We start from the raw sequence: 20,070 nt of genomic DNA, 5'->3' as shown, positions 1-20,070 counted from the left end.
TCACCACAATCTATTATCTAAAAATGTCAGATTACATTGAAGTTACATGACACAGAGCCACAAAAGGGAAGCATCCTGAGTTTCTATGTCTGCTTAGATTAGACAGGATGAACTTACATCAGATGCAATATAAACCAAAAATAAGCTTCTATTGTATTAAATCACATAGATTTCTGGGTTTGCTGTTGTGTGGTATAACCTCTATTACCTTAATGAATAAATCCTGAGGTAGCTACTATTATTATACCCATTCTATAGATGAAGACACTGAGACATAGCACAATTAAGCAACTTGTGCAAGGCAAACAGCTAGGAAGTGGTGGAACTAGATATGCACCCGAGCAGTTTACTCACAACACCTACATGTACACCCAGTATGCTAATAGGTCTCTCCATGACCACAGGATAAAGAAGACACCTTATCCGAGCATACAAGGCCCTTTACAATCTGGTAGCAATATATCATATGAAACAGTAAAGCAAGTATTTAAATTCCAGGCCTTAGAACTCAAAACCCTTCTCTGACATTTACAGAACTGAACAAATCACAAGGCATCTAAGCTTCAGTAAATACCCCCATAAAATCAGAATGATAATTACAGAACTCAGCTGAGTTGCTGTGAAGTAATATGTGTAGGTATTTAGCCCATTCCCCGACCCATTGTAAATGTATATACTTGATTTCTTATTTACTTCCAAAAGTATTTTCCACTATATCTACGTTACACCTGAATAGACCAGAGCCTAACCTTGCCTTTCATATTCCCTCATTTTCTTGGATATTTCCTCCATCGGAAGTGCTTTTTTTTTTTAACTTGATTTTAAATATTACTAAAATTCTGAGGTTTAATCCAAAGTCTGCCTCTTCAGCAAAAGCAGTTTTCCTGGTCACTCTAAATTAGGGTGGGATTTCTAAAGCATATCTGTTGCCTACAACAATCATCTGACATATGTATTAGGTACTGAAATCTAAGTGTTAAAAAGCACAACTGAAGTCAGGTTGTTTGAATCCTGGCTCTTCCAGTGGCTAGCTGTGTAAACTTGGGCAAGTTATTTAGCCCTTTTGTGATTCTGTTTCCCTACCTGTAAAATGGGGACATTAGGTAGCTATTTTATTATACATTGTATTAAATGGGCACAAAGTAAATGCTATAACAGTGTTTGTTATCATTATTAGTTTTCATGGCTATCATTTTTTGCATATATTTCATATCCCTATAAAGATTATAAACATGGTTCGAAATCATGGACTATATAGAATTTCCTTTAGAGAGTCCAAAATGTTAGAACATTGGTTGGATATAGTAGGCATACACTAAATATTTGGTGACTTAATGAGACACCATAGTGTGGCTAGCCTAGACATGGAAAATAGTAGACTTCTGTATGCTTACCATGTTCTAGAAATTACTCTCAACAAAATATGTGTATTGTTCCATTCAATTACCATAACTACCCCATAAGATAGGTACTATTATTATCCTTATTTTACCAGTGAGGATTTGGAGACATAGGAAAGTTGTTACTTGTCCAGGACCACATGGTATGAGGCAAGAACAGGATGTCCTTGTTTAAAAATACAGTGATTCCAAAGTTTAGCGAGCATCAAATCATCCAAAGGGCTTGTTGAAGCACACGTTAATAAACATCATCCCCTAGGTCCTTCTGATTAAGTGGGTCTGGACAGTGTCCAAGATTTTTCATTTCTAAAAGTTCCCAAGTGATGATAAAATTTCTCATCTAGGGATGTATCTTCAAAAACCACTTCAATGGGTTGTCCTCTCTCCTCTATGGTACACAGCTTAAATTGCACTTGGAAAAAGATATTTCTAAAGTAGAAGTTGGCAAGTTCTGTTCTAAAACATGTAAAACATACCAGGTTTCCCTAAAAAATGGTATAGCATTAGAAATTAATGTGGAAACAGAGCTTTAAAGAATATAGAAAAACAGATTTACTGCAAAGATAACTCTTCTGTAATAAATGAACTCTCAACAAGTAGCAAATTACACAGGTGTTTGACTTGATATAAAATGCTATTTTCTTAACCAAAGACCAATTAACAAATTCCCAGAATCAATACATGTGAAAGAGGGTGTCAGAGGTGTGCAGTAGCCTCAGACAAGGGAGGGAAAGAGATTACTTCCTAGACTTTCTTAACCTGTTCTATAAGTGGATTAAGTCGGATATAGGAATTTTAAGCATGACCAGATCATTGGTTTTCCGTAAGTTATACTCCGTTGGAAGTCATCAGAACAAGGATCTTCCAGGCTATGGCCACACATCATAGGAAAATCGAATCAGAACAGCCAACTGCTTATGCCCTAGGATGGGATGTCACAACCTTTCTTTTTTTTTTTTTTTTTGATTATTCACTCCTTTTTGTCTATATTTTATTCATAAATGCTGTATTTTCACTACCTGATCAAATTGATAAGATTTACATATTTGATCTACACTCTGAGTATCCTGAAATGGGTTTTCTACCAAAATTTCAGCAAATATTTGCCTTTCTCTGTACTTAGTGTGTTGTCAAACTTATCTTGCTAAATTAGGCTACAAGCCTTGTCTATTCTTACCTTGTTCTGTTTTGATGTACCCATGACTTGATATGATACAAATGTCAAATGTACAATAAACCATGTTAAACCATCTTACAAATACACACTGCTAGACATACAAAAGACAAGAATTTAGATCAGAATCATCACCAGTACTAGAAAAGTGAGCATTTTCAAAGCTTTTCAGAATTCTGGGATTTAATTCAATTGGATCTGGGTAAATGAAAAATGATCTGAGGGTGTATGAGAAAAAAACCATGTAAGCCAAGGGCAGGAATCAGTGGGAAAGAAAAAGTAGAAAAATAACAAGAATATATATAAGGCTGGGAGTAATTCCTATCAGCAAAAATTGAAAGGATGTATATAAGAAGCAGTAGGGAAAATACTCAGGAAGTCAGTGCCATAGCAGTAGAGCTAAATTGGCACCAGTCAAAAGATTTCTTTGAGACTTCCCTAACAGATACTAAAAGCAAGCTTTAAAAGCATCTCCCTAATTTAACATAGCTGTTACATGTCAGAAACAAAATAGATGTTATCTAAAAAAAACGAACAAAATTAAGAAATCAACAGTATAGAATTTAAGACGTCCAGAATACCACCAAAATGATGAAGCATGCAAGAAGCAGGGAAATACGACCCGAAATTGGGGTGAAAGTCAATAAAAATAGGCCCCAAAATGACACGGATGATGAAAGTAGCAGATAAGGATTTTAAAACAGCTATTATAAATATTCTCCATATGTTCAAGATGATTCAGGAAAACATCATGAGTATGATTAGGGGAGAAACTGCAAATGTTAAAAAAAATAAATGAAACTTCTAGGATGAAAACCACAGTATCTGAACTCTGAACTGATTAATTCTGGACTTTAATATCAAAATAGATATATAAGAAGAAAATATCAGAGAACTTGAAGATATAGCAATAACTGTTAAGAGTGAAGTACAAACAGAAAAAAGTGTAATATATATATATATGTATGTATATATACACAGACACCATACATCATGAACAGAGCAATAGCAACTTCTAGAATATATCAAGTGGCCAAATATTGGTAAAATTGGAGTCCTAGCAGGACAAGATGGGGGGAGGCAGAAAAAATATTTGAAAAAATAGTGGCCAAAAAATTTCTAAATTTTATGAGAACTACAAATTCATCAGATTCAAGAGGTTCAACAGATCTCATGCACACGCACACAAGCAGGGGAGGGGCAGAGAGAGAGAATCTTAAGCACGCTCCACACTGAGCATGGAGCCCCACACAGGGCTTGATCTTACAACCCTGAGATCATGACCTGAGCCAAAACTAAGAGTCAAACTCTTAACTGACTGAGCCACCCAGAGGCCCTGATTCAATAGCTCTTAAGAAAAATAATCTACATAAAACCACAGCAAAATACATTATAATCAAATTGCTGAAAACCATGATAGAAAAATCTTAGAAATCTCCAGAGAGAATGTTGGCAGACTTCTCATCAGAAAAAAATGAAATCCATAAGAGTGGAGAGACTTTTTCAAAGAACTGGAGGAGGTGACTGACTCCAAAGGGGCACTAGGCAATTTTTTAAGGTGATAAAAATGTTTAATGTCTTGATCGTGGTGGTTTGTACACCATACTCATACTTCTAAATAAAACTGATGAAGTTTGTCATATGAAAATTATCTCAAAAAAGCTCATCATGAAAAAAGATGTTGGTCAGTTTTGAGGGTAATGGCATTAGCATAATATGAGAGTTTCAAATTAGAGAAACTTTTTTTATAAAAAAAATCCATTCTAAAAAATTATAAAATATTTTTCTTCTATTAGGTCTAGGTACTGCAATATTTTAAAGAGAGGTATGAATTCACATATCTTATAATCTGTACTCTAACAGACACCAAATTTCTCTTTTAAGAAAATAAAATCAAATTACTGGGAGAAAAAAATAATTTTAATTAGCAAGTTATGTGATTTAGATAACTTATAAAAAGTCATTCCCAATAAAAATGTTTTTTCTATAAAGACAAGACCCAAGTGAACATCATACTAAAATTGTCACATATTTAATGGTATGGATCAAAATAATCATTTTAAATTTGCATTATTTCACACATGTGCAAAAAAATTATTGTAGGTTGAAGATATTTTTAAAACTAATTTTACAAAAAATGTCTTGTTTTGAATAACTTTTAAATTATTTTTATTAACTTTTTCCAAGAAATTAATAGGCACAGAGAAATTTTCATCAAACTGTGGTTTCTGTAACTATAATAAAGTACATAATAGGGTGCAACAATGTTTCTTACCTCCAGTTTACTTCTTGAAGAAGTGGGTTTCCAGTGAGAGACAATTCGTGGAGAGAATAGCATGCATTAAACCACTTAATGGCACTTGTAAGATCTACAGAAAATAAAAAATAAAAACCATTATGAAAGGTAATACAGAGAAAGAACAATAATCATTTATAAATGACCATTTATTTATTGATTAGGTAATAAAGGAAAGCAACAAAAATATTTATTCTGCAGAATACAGTGTGCTTTTAAAAAGAGGCTGTATTAAGAATACAGACTCCACTGTTAGAATATATATTTTTCCCACAATTGCTTTGTAATTCAGTCTCATACCTCTTACTGGATGAGGGTTAAATGAGATCATGTGTATAAAGAATTTAGAACAGTTTGTGCCAGATTGTTATCACAAAATCTAAAGAAGTTAAATCTAAAGTAATAAGTGGTAAAATTGAACACATACCTAAAGAGAATTACATGAACTTTTTTTACTTTCAAAAGTAAGAAGAGTAAGTCAATCCAGGGTATATTACAGAACGATTTATATAAAATTGCTCTCCCACAGATAATCAGAAAACTGGACAATACATATGAAGTACCTGTTTTTAAGCCTGCCTCTCAGAGATGGGAAACATATATGGTGCATCTACACTCACAGTGGTTTCCCATCTGAAAGCAGCTTACCACTTCAGAATAGTAGAGACCAAATGAAGAAGCTCTTTTGCTGAGTGAGGAGGCAAAGATTAGAACTGAAGTTGGAATTTATGATGAAAAGTACTGAGAAGAAGCTATGTATATATACATGTTATAGGGAGGAAACTGGGGAAAGAAGTCTATGTGAGAATTCACCACAGGCCTGTGGGCAAGTACACGGTGTCACACACACAGGGAAAGACTGAAAAACCTAGCAGAGATCACCAGCTGTAAGGCTAAGAGCTGCATGATGACACTAAGTGCATGCATCAGTGAAAGACACTGGAGTCTCAGCCCAGCCAAAATGAGACCTAACTGAGAATCTCAGAGAGTGTGCACTAGGAGTGAACACAATGCCTTGGGGTAGGGGCATGCACTAAGAGTTGAAAACTAAAATGGCTTGTCCTAAAAGAGAATGAAATTAAAGCAGAAAAAAATATATCCATAAATGCTTTAACCACCTACTGCAACTGAAGTTAACTCCCTTTAAAAGGAAGGCAACAATATGCAGACTCACTAAACTGGATTATGTAAAATGTCCAACATATAGTTAAAAATTACTAGACATATCAGACAAAACAGACTTTACTTCAGATAAAACACACTTTTTTTACAAAATTTTTTAATGTTTATTTATTTTTGAGAGAGACAGAGAGACAGAGCTCGAGGGGAAGGGCCAGATAGAGAGGGAGACATAGAATCTGAAGCAGCTCCAGGCTCCGAGCTGTCAGCACAGAGCCCGATGAGGGGCTAGAACTCACAAACCGTGAGATCATGACTTGAGCTGAAGTTGGATGCTTAACTGACTAAGCCACCCAGGCACGCCTAGATAAAACACACTTTTAAACAGAGAATGTAATGAGAGACAAAGAAGAGTGTTACATAATGATAAAAAGGGTCAATCCAACATGAGGATGCAACATTGTAAATATTTATGTGGCCAACACAAAAACACCTACATACTTAAAGCAAATATTGACAGCCTTAAAGAGAGAAATAGCAACACAATAATCATAGAGGACTTTAATATTCCACTTACATCAAATAATTAATTATCCAGATAGAAAATCAAAAAGGAAACATCAGCCTTAAACAACATGTTAGACCAGATGGACTTAACAAATGTTTACAGAACATTGCACTCAAAAGCAACAGAATACACATTCTTCTCAAGTGCACATGAAACACTTTCCAAGATAGATTATATGTTAGGCAATGAAACAAGTCTTAATAAATTTAAGAGGACTGAAACCATATCAAGCATCTTTTCTGACACGATGATATGGAACTAGAAATCTATCACAAGAATAAAATGAAATTCACAAATATGTGGAGATTAAACATCATGCTACCAGTGCGCTTGGGTAGTTGGTTGAGTAGCTGACTTTGGCTCAGGTCATGATCTCACGGCTCAAAGGCTCATGGGTTGGAGCCCCACATCAGGCTCTGTGCTGACACCTCAGGACCTGGAGCCTGCTTCCAATTCTGTGTCTCCCTCACCCTCTGCCCTTCCCTTGCTTGTGTTCTGTCTCTCTCTCTCTCAAAAATAAATAAACATTAAAAATTTTTTAAAAATAAATAAACATCCTGCTACTAAACAACCAATGTTTCAAAGAGGAAATCAAGAGAAATTTAAAAAATACCTTGAGACAAATGAAAATGGAAATGCAACATACTAAAATTTATGGGATACAGCAAAAGCAGTTTGAAGAGGGAAGATAAAATGGATAAATGCTACCGCAAAAAATAAGAAAAGTCTCAAATAAACAACATAACTTTACACCCCAAGGCACCAGAAAAAGAAGGAAGGTCAAGGTTATTAGAAGGAAGAAAATAACAAAGATTGGAGCAAAAATAAATGAAATAAAAAACAGTCAATAGAAAAGATCAATACAACTAAGAGCTGATTCTTTGAAAAGATAAACAAAATTGGCAAACCTTTAGCTGGACTCACTAGAAGGAGGAGGACTCAAATAAATAGAATCAAAAATCAAAGAAATGTTACAACTGATACCACAGAAATACAAAGGATCATAACAGACTACTAGGAACAATTATATGCCAACAAACTTGGACAATCTAAAAGAAATGGATACATTCCTAAAAACATACAACCCACCAAGACTGAATCATCATGAATTCGAAAATCTGAACAGATCAATTCCTAGTAAGATGACTGAATCAGTAATCAAAAACCTCCCAACGAACAAAAGTCCAAGATCCAACAGCTTCACTGGTGAATTCTATAAAACATTCACAAAAGAATACATACTAATCCTTCTTAATCTCTTACAAAGACTAGAAGAGCAGGAAATTCTTCCAAACTCATTTTATGAAGCTAGCATTACCCTGATACCAAAATTAGACAAGAGCACCACAGGAAAATCATAAGCCAATATTCCTGATAAACATAGATATGAAAAATTCTCAGCAAAATATTATCAAACTCATAATAGCAAGCTAAATTATCAATAATATATTAAAAACTAATATATCATGATCAGGTGGGATTTATCAACAATCACCAGTCAATGTAACATACCACATCAACAAAATGAAGGATAAAATCATATGATCATCTCAAAGGATGCAGAAAAAGCACTTGACAAAATTCAATATCCACTTATAATACAAATGCTCAAAAAGTGGGTATAGAAGGAATGTACCCGAACATAATAAAGACCATATAGAATAACCCCACAGCTAACATCATTCTTAATGGTGAAAAGATGAAGCTTTTCCTCTAAGATCAGGTATAAGACACAGATGCCCACTCTCACAACTTTATTCTACATAGTTTTGGAAGTCCTAGCTAGAGCAACTATTCAGGAAAATAAAATAAAAGGCATCCAAATTGGAAAGGAAGGAGTAAAACTGAAGCTATTTGATGACATGATGACATGATATATATATATAGAAAACCCTTAAGACTTGATCAAAAAACTGTTAGATCTAATAAACAAATTCACTAATGTTGCAGGATGCACAATCAATACACAAAGACCTGTTGGGTTTCTTTACAGTAGTAATAGGGCATCAGAAAAAGAAATTAAGAACACAATCCGTTTATAATTCCATGAAAAGAATAAAATACCTAGAAATAAACTTAACCAAAGTGGTGAAAGATCTATATATTGAAAACTGTAAGACACTAATGAAAGAATCAGGGAAGAACAAATAAATAGAAAGACATGCCACGCAATAGGCCAGAAGAAGTAATACTGTTAAAATGTCCATAACACCCAAAGAAATACACAGGTTCAATGCAATCCTTATCAAAATCCCACTGGCATTTTTCACAGACATAAAACAACAATCCTAAAATTTATATTGAACCACAAAAGACCCTGAATACCCAAAGTAATTTTTTTAAGATTATTTAGTTATTTTGAGAGAGAGAGAAGGGGGCGGGCAGAAAGAGGGGAAAAAGAGAATCCCTAGCAGGCTCTGTGCTGTCAGTGCAGAGCCCAATGCAGGGGCTGGCTCAATGTCACGAGCTATGAGATCATCATGACCTGAGCCAAGATCAAGAGTCAAACACATAACTGACTGAGCCATCCAGGTGCCCCAACAATCTTTTTCTTTTTAAGTTTATTTATTTGTTTTGAGAGAGAGAGAGAGAGAGAGAGAGAGAGAGAGAGAGAGAGAGAACAAGTAAGTGGAGGAGGGTAGAAAGAGGAGAGAGAGAGAAAACCAAGTAGGCTCCACATTGAGCATGGAGCCCAACACAAGGCCCAATCCCACAACTGTGAGTTCATGACCTGAGCCATGATTCCCCCCAACCACCCATTCTTTCTCACCCATTCTTGAGAAAGAATGAAGTTGGAGGCATCATGCTCCTTTATTTCAAACTATATTACAAATCTACAGCAACTAAAATTCAGTATAGTATTGGAACAAAAACAGACATACAGATCAACAGAAGAGAGACTCCAGAAATAACCCTACCCATATATGTTTAATTAACTTATGACAAAGGAGCCAAGAATATACATTGGGGAAAGGACAGTCTCTTCAATAAGTGATGTTGGGAAAACTGGACAGTCATATTCAAAGAATGAATTGATTATTGTCTTATACCATACACAAAAATTATCTCAAAATGGATTGAAGACTTAAACATAAGACCTGAAACCATAAATCTCCTAGAAGAAAACATAGGTGATGGGTCTTGGTGTTAGATCTTGGTGATGGGTTCTTGGTGATGATGTTTTTAATCTAACACCAAAACAAAATGCAATTAAAGCAAAATAAACAAGTGGAAACCATATCAAATTAAAAGCTTCTGAACAGCAAAGGAAACCTAGCCAAAATGAAAAGGCAACCTATTGAATGGGATAAAATACTTGCAAATTACATGTCTGATAATTATCTAATATCCAAAATTAATACAGAACTCATACAACTCAATGGCAAAAAAACCTAATCTGATTAAAAAATGGGCAGATGATCTGAACAGACATTTTTTCAAAGATGGCAAAATGATAGCCAACAGGCATATGAAAAGATGCTCAACATCATTAATTATAAGCGAAATACAAATCCCAATCACAATGGGATCTCACCTCACATCTGTTAAAACAGCTATTACCAAAAATATAAGAAATAACCAGTGTTGCAAGGATGTGGAGAGAAGGGAACCCTCTCACACTGTAAATGTGTGAATGTAAATGGTGCAACTGCTATAAAAAACAGTATAGAGTTCCTCAAAAAAAGTAAAAAAAGAACTATGTTATGATACAGCAATTCTACTTCAGGATATTTTATTTTTTAAAAAATAACCCACTAACTTGAAAAGATACATGCACCCCATGCACCCCTATGTTCATTACAACATTATTTGCAATAGTGAAGGCATGTACCCATCCTAAGCGTCCAATGATGCACAAATGGATAAAATAATTGTGGTATATAGATCTACAATGGACTATTATTCAGCCATAAAAAAAAAATGGAATCTTCTCCTTTGTGACAACATGAATGGATCTCAAGGGCATTAAGCTAAGTGGAATAAGTCAGAAAAAGACAAATGACATATGATCTCTCTCATATGTGGAATCTAAAACAAAAACAAAAACAAAAACACAAAACAAACAAAAAAGGCTTAGACCCGGGGTGGGGGTGGAAGAAAGGGATGAATTCTTTTTTTGTTTGTTTAAATAAATTGAAAAAAAAGTCCTTTGAAAGATATATGTTTATCATGTAAATTCCTGTCATCTCCAAAATCAAAGGATAACATTTTAGCACCAAAAAGAACTGTTTAGAGAAAGATGAGTCTGTAGGATCAGAATTTGGAAGAAAAGTTCTAGTTCTAGTTCACACTGTATGTCCCAGTTATATAGGAATTACCACATATTCTTGCAACCATATAGCCTTTGCCATGATACTCGACATATCTATCCATACTCTCTGGAACTGTTCTATGTCCATAACTGTACAGATCTGTTTGAACGATTTATTGTTTTAGTCATTTCAAAATTTTCCCAGTGATTGGCTAACAGAGCTGAAGTTGCCCTTGGTAATAAGGCTGTTTTTGTTCTCTAATATATTAAGTTTCTCATTTTCAAAACTACCACCTCCATCACCTGAGTGGACTGTTGCTCTGTGGAAGCTAATTTTGTCCAGAGAGAAAAGGAAAGGCCTTGAGAAAAGAAGCCTTTGGGACCCAGAAGCCTGATCTGTGAAGAACATCTGGGGGCCAAGACTGCACTACCATGATAGGAAAGAGATGGGGGTGTAGTTCAAGCCAAGGTCAGAGACAACTCCACTCTTCATCTGCTTGGATACGCACAGAATACCTTAATTGTACACTGAACAGCTAGTAACTTTGGTTGCTGCTGGGGAAGCAAGGCTAAAGAGACTTTTCCTCAACTCCTTTTTTTTAGCATCTTGATCCATATGTTGCTTTTCTCAAATTTTTAATTAAATAAAACACCTCATAAAAAATTACTAAATACATAAGGAAATAGTAAATATTATTTATCATTAGATCAGTTAATAAAGAAAAGCAGTTAATAGAAACTCATCGCAAAGTCAAAGGTAAATCAAAATTTTTGACACACCAAAGTAGTTCAATGATGAAAAAAGGTTGATTAACAAACGTTGATGGAACAACTGGATATCCATATTAAAAACTAAATTCATCTTCTACTTTGTATCATTCATAAAAAATAATTTGATATGGATCATAGACCTAAAGGTAAAAACTGAGAGTACAAAATTTCTATAAGAAAGCAAGAAAGTATATAAAATCATCTTCTCAAACTGGAGGCAGAAAAATATTACACGGACATAGAAAACAATAACTATTAAAAATAATAAATTAAATTTCATCAAAATGTAAAACTTCTCCTCACCTGAAAATATCATTAATAAAAATTCATAGTTAAAAGACCAGGAGAAAATATTACAAAATATATATCTGACAAAGAATTATAACCAGAATATATAAAAAGCTTATACATAAGAAAAAGGCAAATAACCAAATTTTAAAAATGCTAAGACATTTGAATGGACACAAAAGAATATACAAAAATAATCAATCAATAAATGAATGAAAAAAGCCTTAATATCATTATTCATCATGGAAATGTAAACTAAAACCATAATGAGATAACACAATGAAATACTAAAGATCCTCCAGAATGGAGCAGTTGAAAATCCAGTATATTACTGGTGTAAAATGTTACAACCACTTTGGCACACAGTTTTTTCAGTTTCTTCTAAAGAGAAACATACACATACTATATTATCCAGCAATTACACTCTGATATACTTATCCCACAGAAATGAAAACATATGTCTACAGAAAGATTTATATAAGAATTTCCCCAGGAAATTCTATAATAATCATGGTAGCCCCAAACCACAAATTATTAAAATATCAATCAACAGGAAAATGGACAAAGTATGATACATTCATACAATAGACTACACTTCAGCCAAAGGAAAAAAAAAAAAAAAAAGAAAGAAAGAAAGAACAGACCATGGATATGGTGGAATGTCACATGAATGTTAAGAAAGCTGGAGGCAAAAGAGAACATACTGTCTGAGGACATTAATATATAGGATAGTCAAGTTAACCTATGGTGTCAAATTTAGAAATATTGTTCTCTCCATGAGGGGAATGGGATGGGGAAATTTGGGGAGGTATTAATCAACTAAATCAGTTGATCATTCTTTAATGAATTTTTAATTGGTGGTTGCTTTATAAATGTTAGGAGCCAACAAATTAGACAAATTTGTTTACTTACCTTCATTAGGTTATATTTTTCATAGGTAAAAGATATATGAATTTCAAATAAAAATACAATTGTGATATTTGCCAGGTCTATCAGAAAGATACAGGAATTATGATTTTAAAAGTGGAAGGAAATTTAATTGAATGATTTCACTATGCCTTTGAAGGAATTCAGAAATTTCCACACAAATATACCACTCTAGCATATTGACTATTTTGAGTTAAAGGCATTTAAAACACATCAGATGCAAGTATACTGTGACCTTCCTTCGTTTCCTTAGAAGAGATGAAATTCCTAAATGAAAGATATCCTCCCTATACTAAAAGAAACACTTTTTTTTTTAAGTTTATTTATTTTGAGAGACAGACAAAGCACAAGTCAGGGAGAGGCAGAGTGAGAGGGAGGGAGAGAGAGAAAGAGAGAGAGAGAGAGAGAGAGAGAGAGAGAGAGAGTCCCAAACAGCCTCCACACAGTCAGCACAGAGCCCAATGTGAGCTCAAACTCATGAAACTGTGAGATCATGAGCTAAGCTGAAGTCAGACACTTAACCGAACGAGCCACCCAGGTGCTCCTAAAAGAGACATTCTTATCAAGAGGATAGGAGGGAGAAGCCAAGAGAAATGCCTACAACCAAACCTTTAAACAACAACAACAACAACAACAACAACAACAACAACAACAAAACATTACAAGTTGTATCCTTTGCTTCTAAATCTGTCTTGTGTCAGTTTAATTCTTAGGCCTACCCTAAAATCGTAAAAGGATACAGGAGAAATTTTTCCTCCTCTACACCTTATTGTATAGATATGTTATTTGTAAATACCATTAACACATCTATCCAAAACCATTCCTTACCACATTTAGAAAAGAAACTCAAAAGCTTATTATGTACTTTTTAGAAATTATATATTATTCTAAACTTACCAGAAAGACAATTGTTGCTGACATCTAGTTTTTCCAAAGAAACAAAATGAAAAAGCGGTATGATTTTTGTCAAGCTGAAAACAAAGAAATAGAATTCATAAAAATTTTAAACTGGAATGCCCTTATTATGACATAACCACATAATAACATATTAATATAACACAATTATGTGATAATATGCAATTGTATATGATTATATATACATATATCATTATATATTTGTATAATAAAATACAATTATAATAACATTAAGAGTGCTAATTAAAAATGTAGTAATCATAAAATTCTAAGTATTTATTCTATAATAGAACATTTGTATTCATTTTTAAGAGAAAACACCATGTATTATCAAGTTCGATGACAAATATCATGGATTTTAATGTGTACATGTTATTTAAATAAAAATAAGTGAACTTTTTTTATTATTGTTTTTGTTTGGTTTTTGTATAAAGCCAAATTTACAGAGAATTTATATTACAGATATATTTTGTCCTGGTTAAACACATAACTTAAACCATGAAGAGGTTAAAAATATAAAAAATATTTGTTTTCACTTTTCAACAGCATAACAGATTAGAGTTACTAGTTTTGCTTTTAATTAATTTTGTTTGTTTGTTTTCCAGATCAAAAGTATTATAAGTATTGCAATTATCCAAAGTTACACTAGGGTTATTTCTAAACTAGAAATATGCATCTAAGAAACATTATAATAGAAAATGTTTTATACAGATAGAATGAACTTAAATTTGGCAGAAATATACAAACATTTAAATTAATAATCATTATTAAGGCATGCATATTCAAATTCTAGCAATAATGAATTTTCCTCCTACATCTAAAGGTTTCTATCATTTTCTAAGATATAGTTGTCAGTAAGAACCCAAATTCAAGCCAGGAACATAAGTGATATTCAAAATATTCACATCACTGGAAACAAAAGCCATGAAGAGAAAATTAATTTAGTTTGATTTGCATTTCCAACTAAGACAAGTCTACAGTTTAGTCTGTAACACAAAACCACATTACCATAGCTATTTAGAAATAAAAATTAAGCCAGCTTTTCTAAATCTTTAAACAACAGAAAAATTCCTTTGCTTGAAATATATTCTCATTACAAACACAAGTCTCCTGAACTAATCTTCCGTATAAATGTCAGAACTCCGTAACAGTTCAAAATATGCCTCAACTAACAGAATATTTCTGGTACAAAAGAAAAAAAAGTATGTATTAATTTCCACTTCTTTTCTTTTCTTGTTTTTTATACTGTCCTTCCAGTTGTCCTGGCAGACATTTTTACATCTTTATTTCTACTATCTCCTTGTCATGAAAAAAAAATCTATTATTCTAAGGTCAGAATCTTATAGAATAATACTGTGACTAGAAGCCTCATGGGGTCTGGCACAAAACTAACCCTTGTACTGACCTTGACTCCTTTCTTGTACTATCCTGTTCTGCATTAGCAGAGAGACAGAAGATACTACCGATGAAAAAACAGACTAAATAATGAGATTGGAAAAAGTTCTCTCTGACTGTAGCTAAACCTAAATACAATATTACTATTTATGTTAAGCCTATACAACACCACTTCTTACATACAATTTCCAGGAAAGAAAATCCAAGATAATAAAAGAAAGAGTTATAAAATGTTGGCCATTACATTTATATATACACTTCATTATTTGTACATATATTCCTAAATAGTCAAATTTATGAAATGTCACATGTACAATGAAAAGGAAGGAAGGAAGGAAGGAAGGAAGGAAGGAAGGAAGGAAGGAAGGAAGGAAAGAAGGAAGGAAGGAGGGAGGGAGGGAGGGAGGAAGGAAGGAAGGGAGGAAGGGAGGGAGGGAAAACAACCTAAAACTTTGTTGCTACATAATTAGTGGATTTAAGTCCTAGTTTTATGATTTTCCTACTCAGCATGTTTTGGATCATTATCATTACAAACAGGAAGTTTAAGTTCCTCAATATAATTCTAATGAATGTATTTATCAACAAGAAAATTCTTACTTGTTTTGTACCTTTAATAAATTTCTAATACTAAATCTTTGTTCTTCTACTAAAAGGGTTTTGAAAGATTAACAGATAATGAGTTTTCTTCTTTTTTTCAGACTATTTCATGTTTTCAACCAGTAAGTTATATGGTAAAGTGTAGGTAACATATAGGTTATATGAAGACTTCCAGTAAAATAACCAATAAAGTCTTAGAATTAAAAATAAAATTCTCTTTACAAAAATCAATGCAAGTAAAGAAATATTTGGTTTGACTGAATATTTTTATAATATTAAAACTTTATCTTTTCAGATAACCATGCTTTTAGAATTCTGTTCTTTTTCTTTTTTAAAAGTTTTAATCAAGAAAACTGATTATTCATTCACCTTTATGACTATTCATTAGGATGGTAGAAACCTAATAGTGGAATTCTTTTTTCAAACTTCTAGAACTTTTCCTTTTACTGACATTCTGTGTATATTTTTTCCAAGAAAATTCAAACCAGAAAGACAAAGGACATTAGTGAAAACCTAATACCATTTGACCTTGTCACATTAGCCCTGGGCATAAAAAAGATATAAATTTCAAAGACGACAAAAAGCAAAAGATTTGTACAATGAGCAGCCAATGGGTAATAGTTTCCACTTTCTGCTCCTACTTAGAGTCTCACTGGAAGTAGAAAGACTTATGAAGCCGGGAGTCTTCCAGTTAGGACTCCGCTGAGTCAAACTTAAAACAGTCATATGTTCTAATGAAAATTTAAAACAGAAGTCAAGATGAAACATGTATTTCAAACAATATGTACTAAGTATCATTCCTTATTGTATTTCATTTGTTGGGGGGAAAAGCATATGGACACATAATTTCTTCCTTGTGGTGAAAATATCAAAAATTAAGAGAAAAATATATACAATTTAAAAGACACACCAATCACAAATCCAAATATCGCATTTATAAAACTCTTCTCAGATTTGCAAAATATATTGACAAACATTTTCCTTTTAGATCATCATTAGAATCCCATGAAATAGGTAAGGTAGGTATTACTACCTCTTTTATATGTAAAAAAAACTCAGGCTCAGGCAGTAAGAAGAGAATTGCTCAAGGTCAACTGACAGGTAAGTTGTAGGTTCAGAATTCAAACTCAGATCGGCTGCCCTTGAGTCCATTTCTATCGGTCACATCCCTGATGTCTTTAGGCCTTTTCCCTTTGTCCTTTCAGAAATGGTAGATTAAATGTGCAAAGAACTTTGAGAGAGTCATAAAGAATATATTCAAATATGTGACAGTATTAAAAAATTCAAAAGAACATATTTATATAATAAATTTACTTATTTTTATATAGTTAAGTCCAAAAGAGTAAGTTCTTTTATTGTTAAGAGTTTTTTGATGCTAAGAACATATATTACTCAGTTCTGTGTCCCCCAGAATAGCAAACACCACCACCAAATGTTATAAGGTTAAGCAAATAAATTTATAAATAAGGATTATTTGGATTAAATATCCCAATTATTATTAATTCTAAAAAACATCTAGTGATCAAGTTTATATAATTCCTAGTAATAGCAGATTGATAGGTCAAAAGTCTATCAGAAAGATTTCTTTGATAATCTAAATTGTCCAAAAAAATTAAAGCCATTATTTCTCAAAAAATGTTATTGACTCGAATATTTTTTAAACTCATTAAATATTATTTTGCTCATTGATGTGGTTTAAGATCCACTTCTATAAGATGTGTGAGGTATGTCAATTACTGAGTGATTTATTGCATATGTCTAAAGCACAGCTGAGCATTTCCATTGAAATTGTGTTTCTTACCTGGAAAATATTGTGAAGAGATCCAGTGAGTTTGTGGATGGCCCACATTACTTAAACAATGTTGTCTAATAGAGCTGGCTCTACCATAAATGTCCTCTTAAAATCAAGTCAACTTTCATAGAATAGAGCTGATTAAAATAATTTGAGGGAATTTTTGAATACAGATTCAGTTTTTGCTTTACCAAACAGTGGAATAGTTTAATAGGTATATGTTAAATCATTTGGGACATACATGCTCAAAGGATGAGCACTTCTATGGCAGAGAATGTGAGAATATTTGATGATTCTTTTAGGAGAAAAACATATATGTATTAAAATCAGGCTGTACTTGTTCACTTGTTCCTCAAGAATTGTATACCTCAAAAAAGCAATTTCTTGTTAAAGGTGGTTTCTATCCCCTACTCCATGTGACTTTGATGAACAAATTAATCATATTAGAGTGAATAGGTCTCAATGAAATATTAAGCAGAAGGAGACATACGCATATTGTACTCCTGTTTTGGTTTTAGACAGTTTTTCCCTGCAAAGATCCAGATGTTTGGTGGTTTCAAATGGATCTTCTGTGTCAGGTACCCATCTCGATTTAATGTTAAGGTATTTTTTTAAGTGTTACTTTATATCCTTAGGGAAATCGAATTTAAATCAATCTTAACAGTTACAAAAAGACATGCAAGTTGAGAGCAGATTAAAAATCATTCTTCCAGGACTTAATAAGTACCACTTGAGAGAATGAGACATCCTTCTGAATTAAATTAACTACCTCCTGCATTTTCCAAGGACTATATTCTTTACAAATATAAACAAACCTGCTCTGGGAGATTTCTACAAGTAGGTCTTTCAGAAGAAATAAAATGAGTAGGATAAGTGGCAATTAAAATTATACTAAAATTCAAGGGTATGTCAATACACTACTTTTTCAAATCCATTAAGGTTATATTTCTAACATATATATTAATTTATTGTGATGCACTTTCACTAAATTTCTGGGAAAAACTAACAACTTTTCTACTTGTTATGAAGATCAAGCATTTACTTTAATCATTCAGTGCATTTAGTGCTTAAGCAGTTTGTTTTTACCTGTTTTGAGAGATAGTCAGGTTTTGTAGTAAAGGCAACCAATATGAAGAAAGTGCTTCCACAGTTGAAATGCTATTATCATCCAAGTGCAATTCTCTTAGTAGAACATGATTCTCCAAGGATGGAAGCTATATTTAAATTTGGGTCATTAGCTAATATTAAGCAAAATATTTTGTCATTCAACAAAATTTAAAAACATAAAACCTACTAAAACTAACAACAGACATATTCTGTTAAATTCAGAGTATAATGTTATAAGAATTTTAGGATGAATTAAATTTATAAGAATTAACTTCATAATTAGAATTTGATTTTTTACACAAGTTATCTCATCATAAATTTTAATTAGAATTTCTTGATAAATTGGCCCCATTTATATACTGTTATATTTTAACTAAGTAGTTACTATTTATTTTAGTGTTCTGAAAAACTTATGTCAAATTAGATTTCTTTATAAAATATTCTATGTTGAACATTTTTTTAAAATAGAAGTATGTAACAGTTTTAAGTAAACTGGAAATCACATATCAATAATGGGCAAAAAAATAAAGAAAAATTAATCAAACTTGCTTTTAAATGTACAGTTGATATTTCTATTAAAAGGAAAATGTTGCATTTATCACAGAAGCCAATAATTCAAAGCAATTACCTCACTTAGATAATTTCCCTGTAACTTCAGTATTTGGAGTAATCCACACTTTTCAATACCTTCAACTTTAGTAAGATGATTATGTGAGCAATCCAGGTATATAACGGTAGGAGTATCACAAAGGCCTTTTGTGCTAATTAACTGATTGTGGTCCACAATTAGTTGCTGAAGATTTTTCAAAGATTCTAAACCACCTGAAAGAAAAATTTTCCAAGATCACTTGCATTGTACATTCTTCCAGAATTGAAAGGAGGGCTTCCATATTTTTCTAAATAATTGCATCTTTATATTTCCCAATATTTCTAGTTACAAGTGAAGACTTAGTCCATATTCCTATGAAATGTGTGTAAGTGTAAAATGTATTATTTTTTAAACTTGTACCCAGGAGAGATATTTTTGAATGACATAGTTGTGCGCCAATTTAAAATTGAACAAAATACTAAAAAGTATACATTGACACTGAAAATTTTATTTTCAAATGACAATTGAACAAGGGAGAGATAAAAGGACTTGTTTTTTTTTAAATAGTTTTTTTTAAATTTTTTTTAACATTTTATTTATTTTTGAGACAGAGAGAGACAGAGCATGAACGGGGGAGGGGTAGAGAGAGATGGAGACACAGAATCGGAAGCAGGCTCCAGGCTCTGAGCCATCAGCCCAGAGCCCGACGCGGGGCTCGAACTCACGGACCGCAAGATCGTGACCTGAGCTGAAGTCAGATGCTCAACCGACTGAGCCACCCAGGCGCCCCTTTTTTAAATAGTTTTTAACTCAATTTCAGGGTCTTTAAAGTTTGAATCCTTACTTAAGTCTGAATATATAACATTGGAATGCCATTTTC

General features: G+C 32.8%; 1 protein-coding gene across 5 annotated transcripts in view; it reads right to left on the bottom strand.

Moving 5' to 3' along the window:
* Positions 1 to 20,070, bottom strand: part of LRRIQ1 (leucine rich repeats and IQ motif containing 1) — a 210,589-nt gene that overhangs the window by 138,775 nt on the left and 51,744 nt on the right. For all 5 annotated transcript variants that reach the window (XM_045463931.1, XM_045463933.1, XM_045463934.1 and 2 more), the window contains exons 11-14: positions 19,230 to 19,423; positions 18,581 to 18,708; positions 13,693 to 13,766; positions 4,850 to 4,943 (exon numbers count right to left, since the gene is read on the bottom strand). In XM_045463931.1, the coding sequence (XP_045319887.1) occupies positions 4,850 to 4,943; positions 13,693 to 13,766; positions 18,581 to 18,708; positions 19,230 to 19,423 (490 nt within the window). The remainder of the gene's footprint in view (positions 1 to 4,849; positions 4,944 to 13,692; positions 13,767 to 18,580; positions 18,709 to 19,229; positions 19,424 to 20,070) is intronic.

The sequence above is a fragment of the Leopardus geoffroyi genome, chromosome B4 (genome assembly GCF_018350155.1).
Source record: "Leopardus geoffroyi isolate Oge1 chromosome B4, O.geoffroyi_Oge1_pat1.0, whole genome shotgun sequence".
In the NCBI taxonomy this organism is placed as follows: domain Eukaryota; kingdom Metazoa; phylum Chordata; class Mammalia; order Carnivora; family Felidae; genus Leopardus; species Leopardus geoffroyi.
Note: the sequence above shows the minus strand (reverse complement) of the source record. Positions and strands in the feature narration are given on the sequence as shown.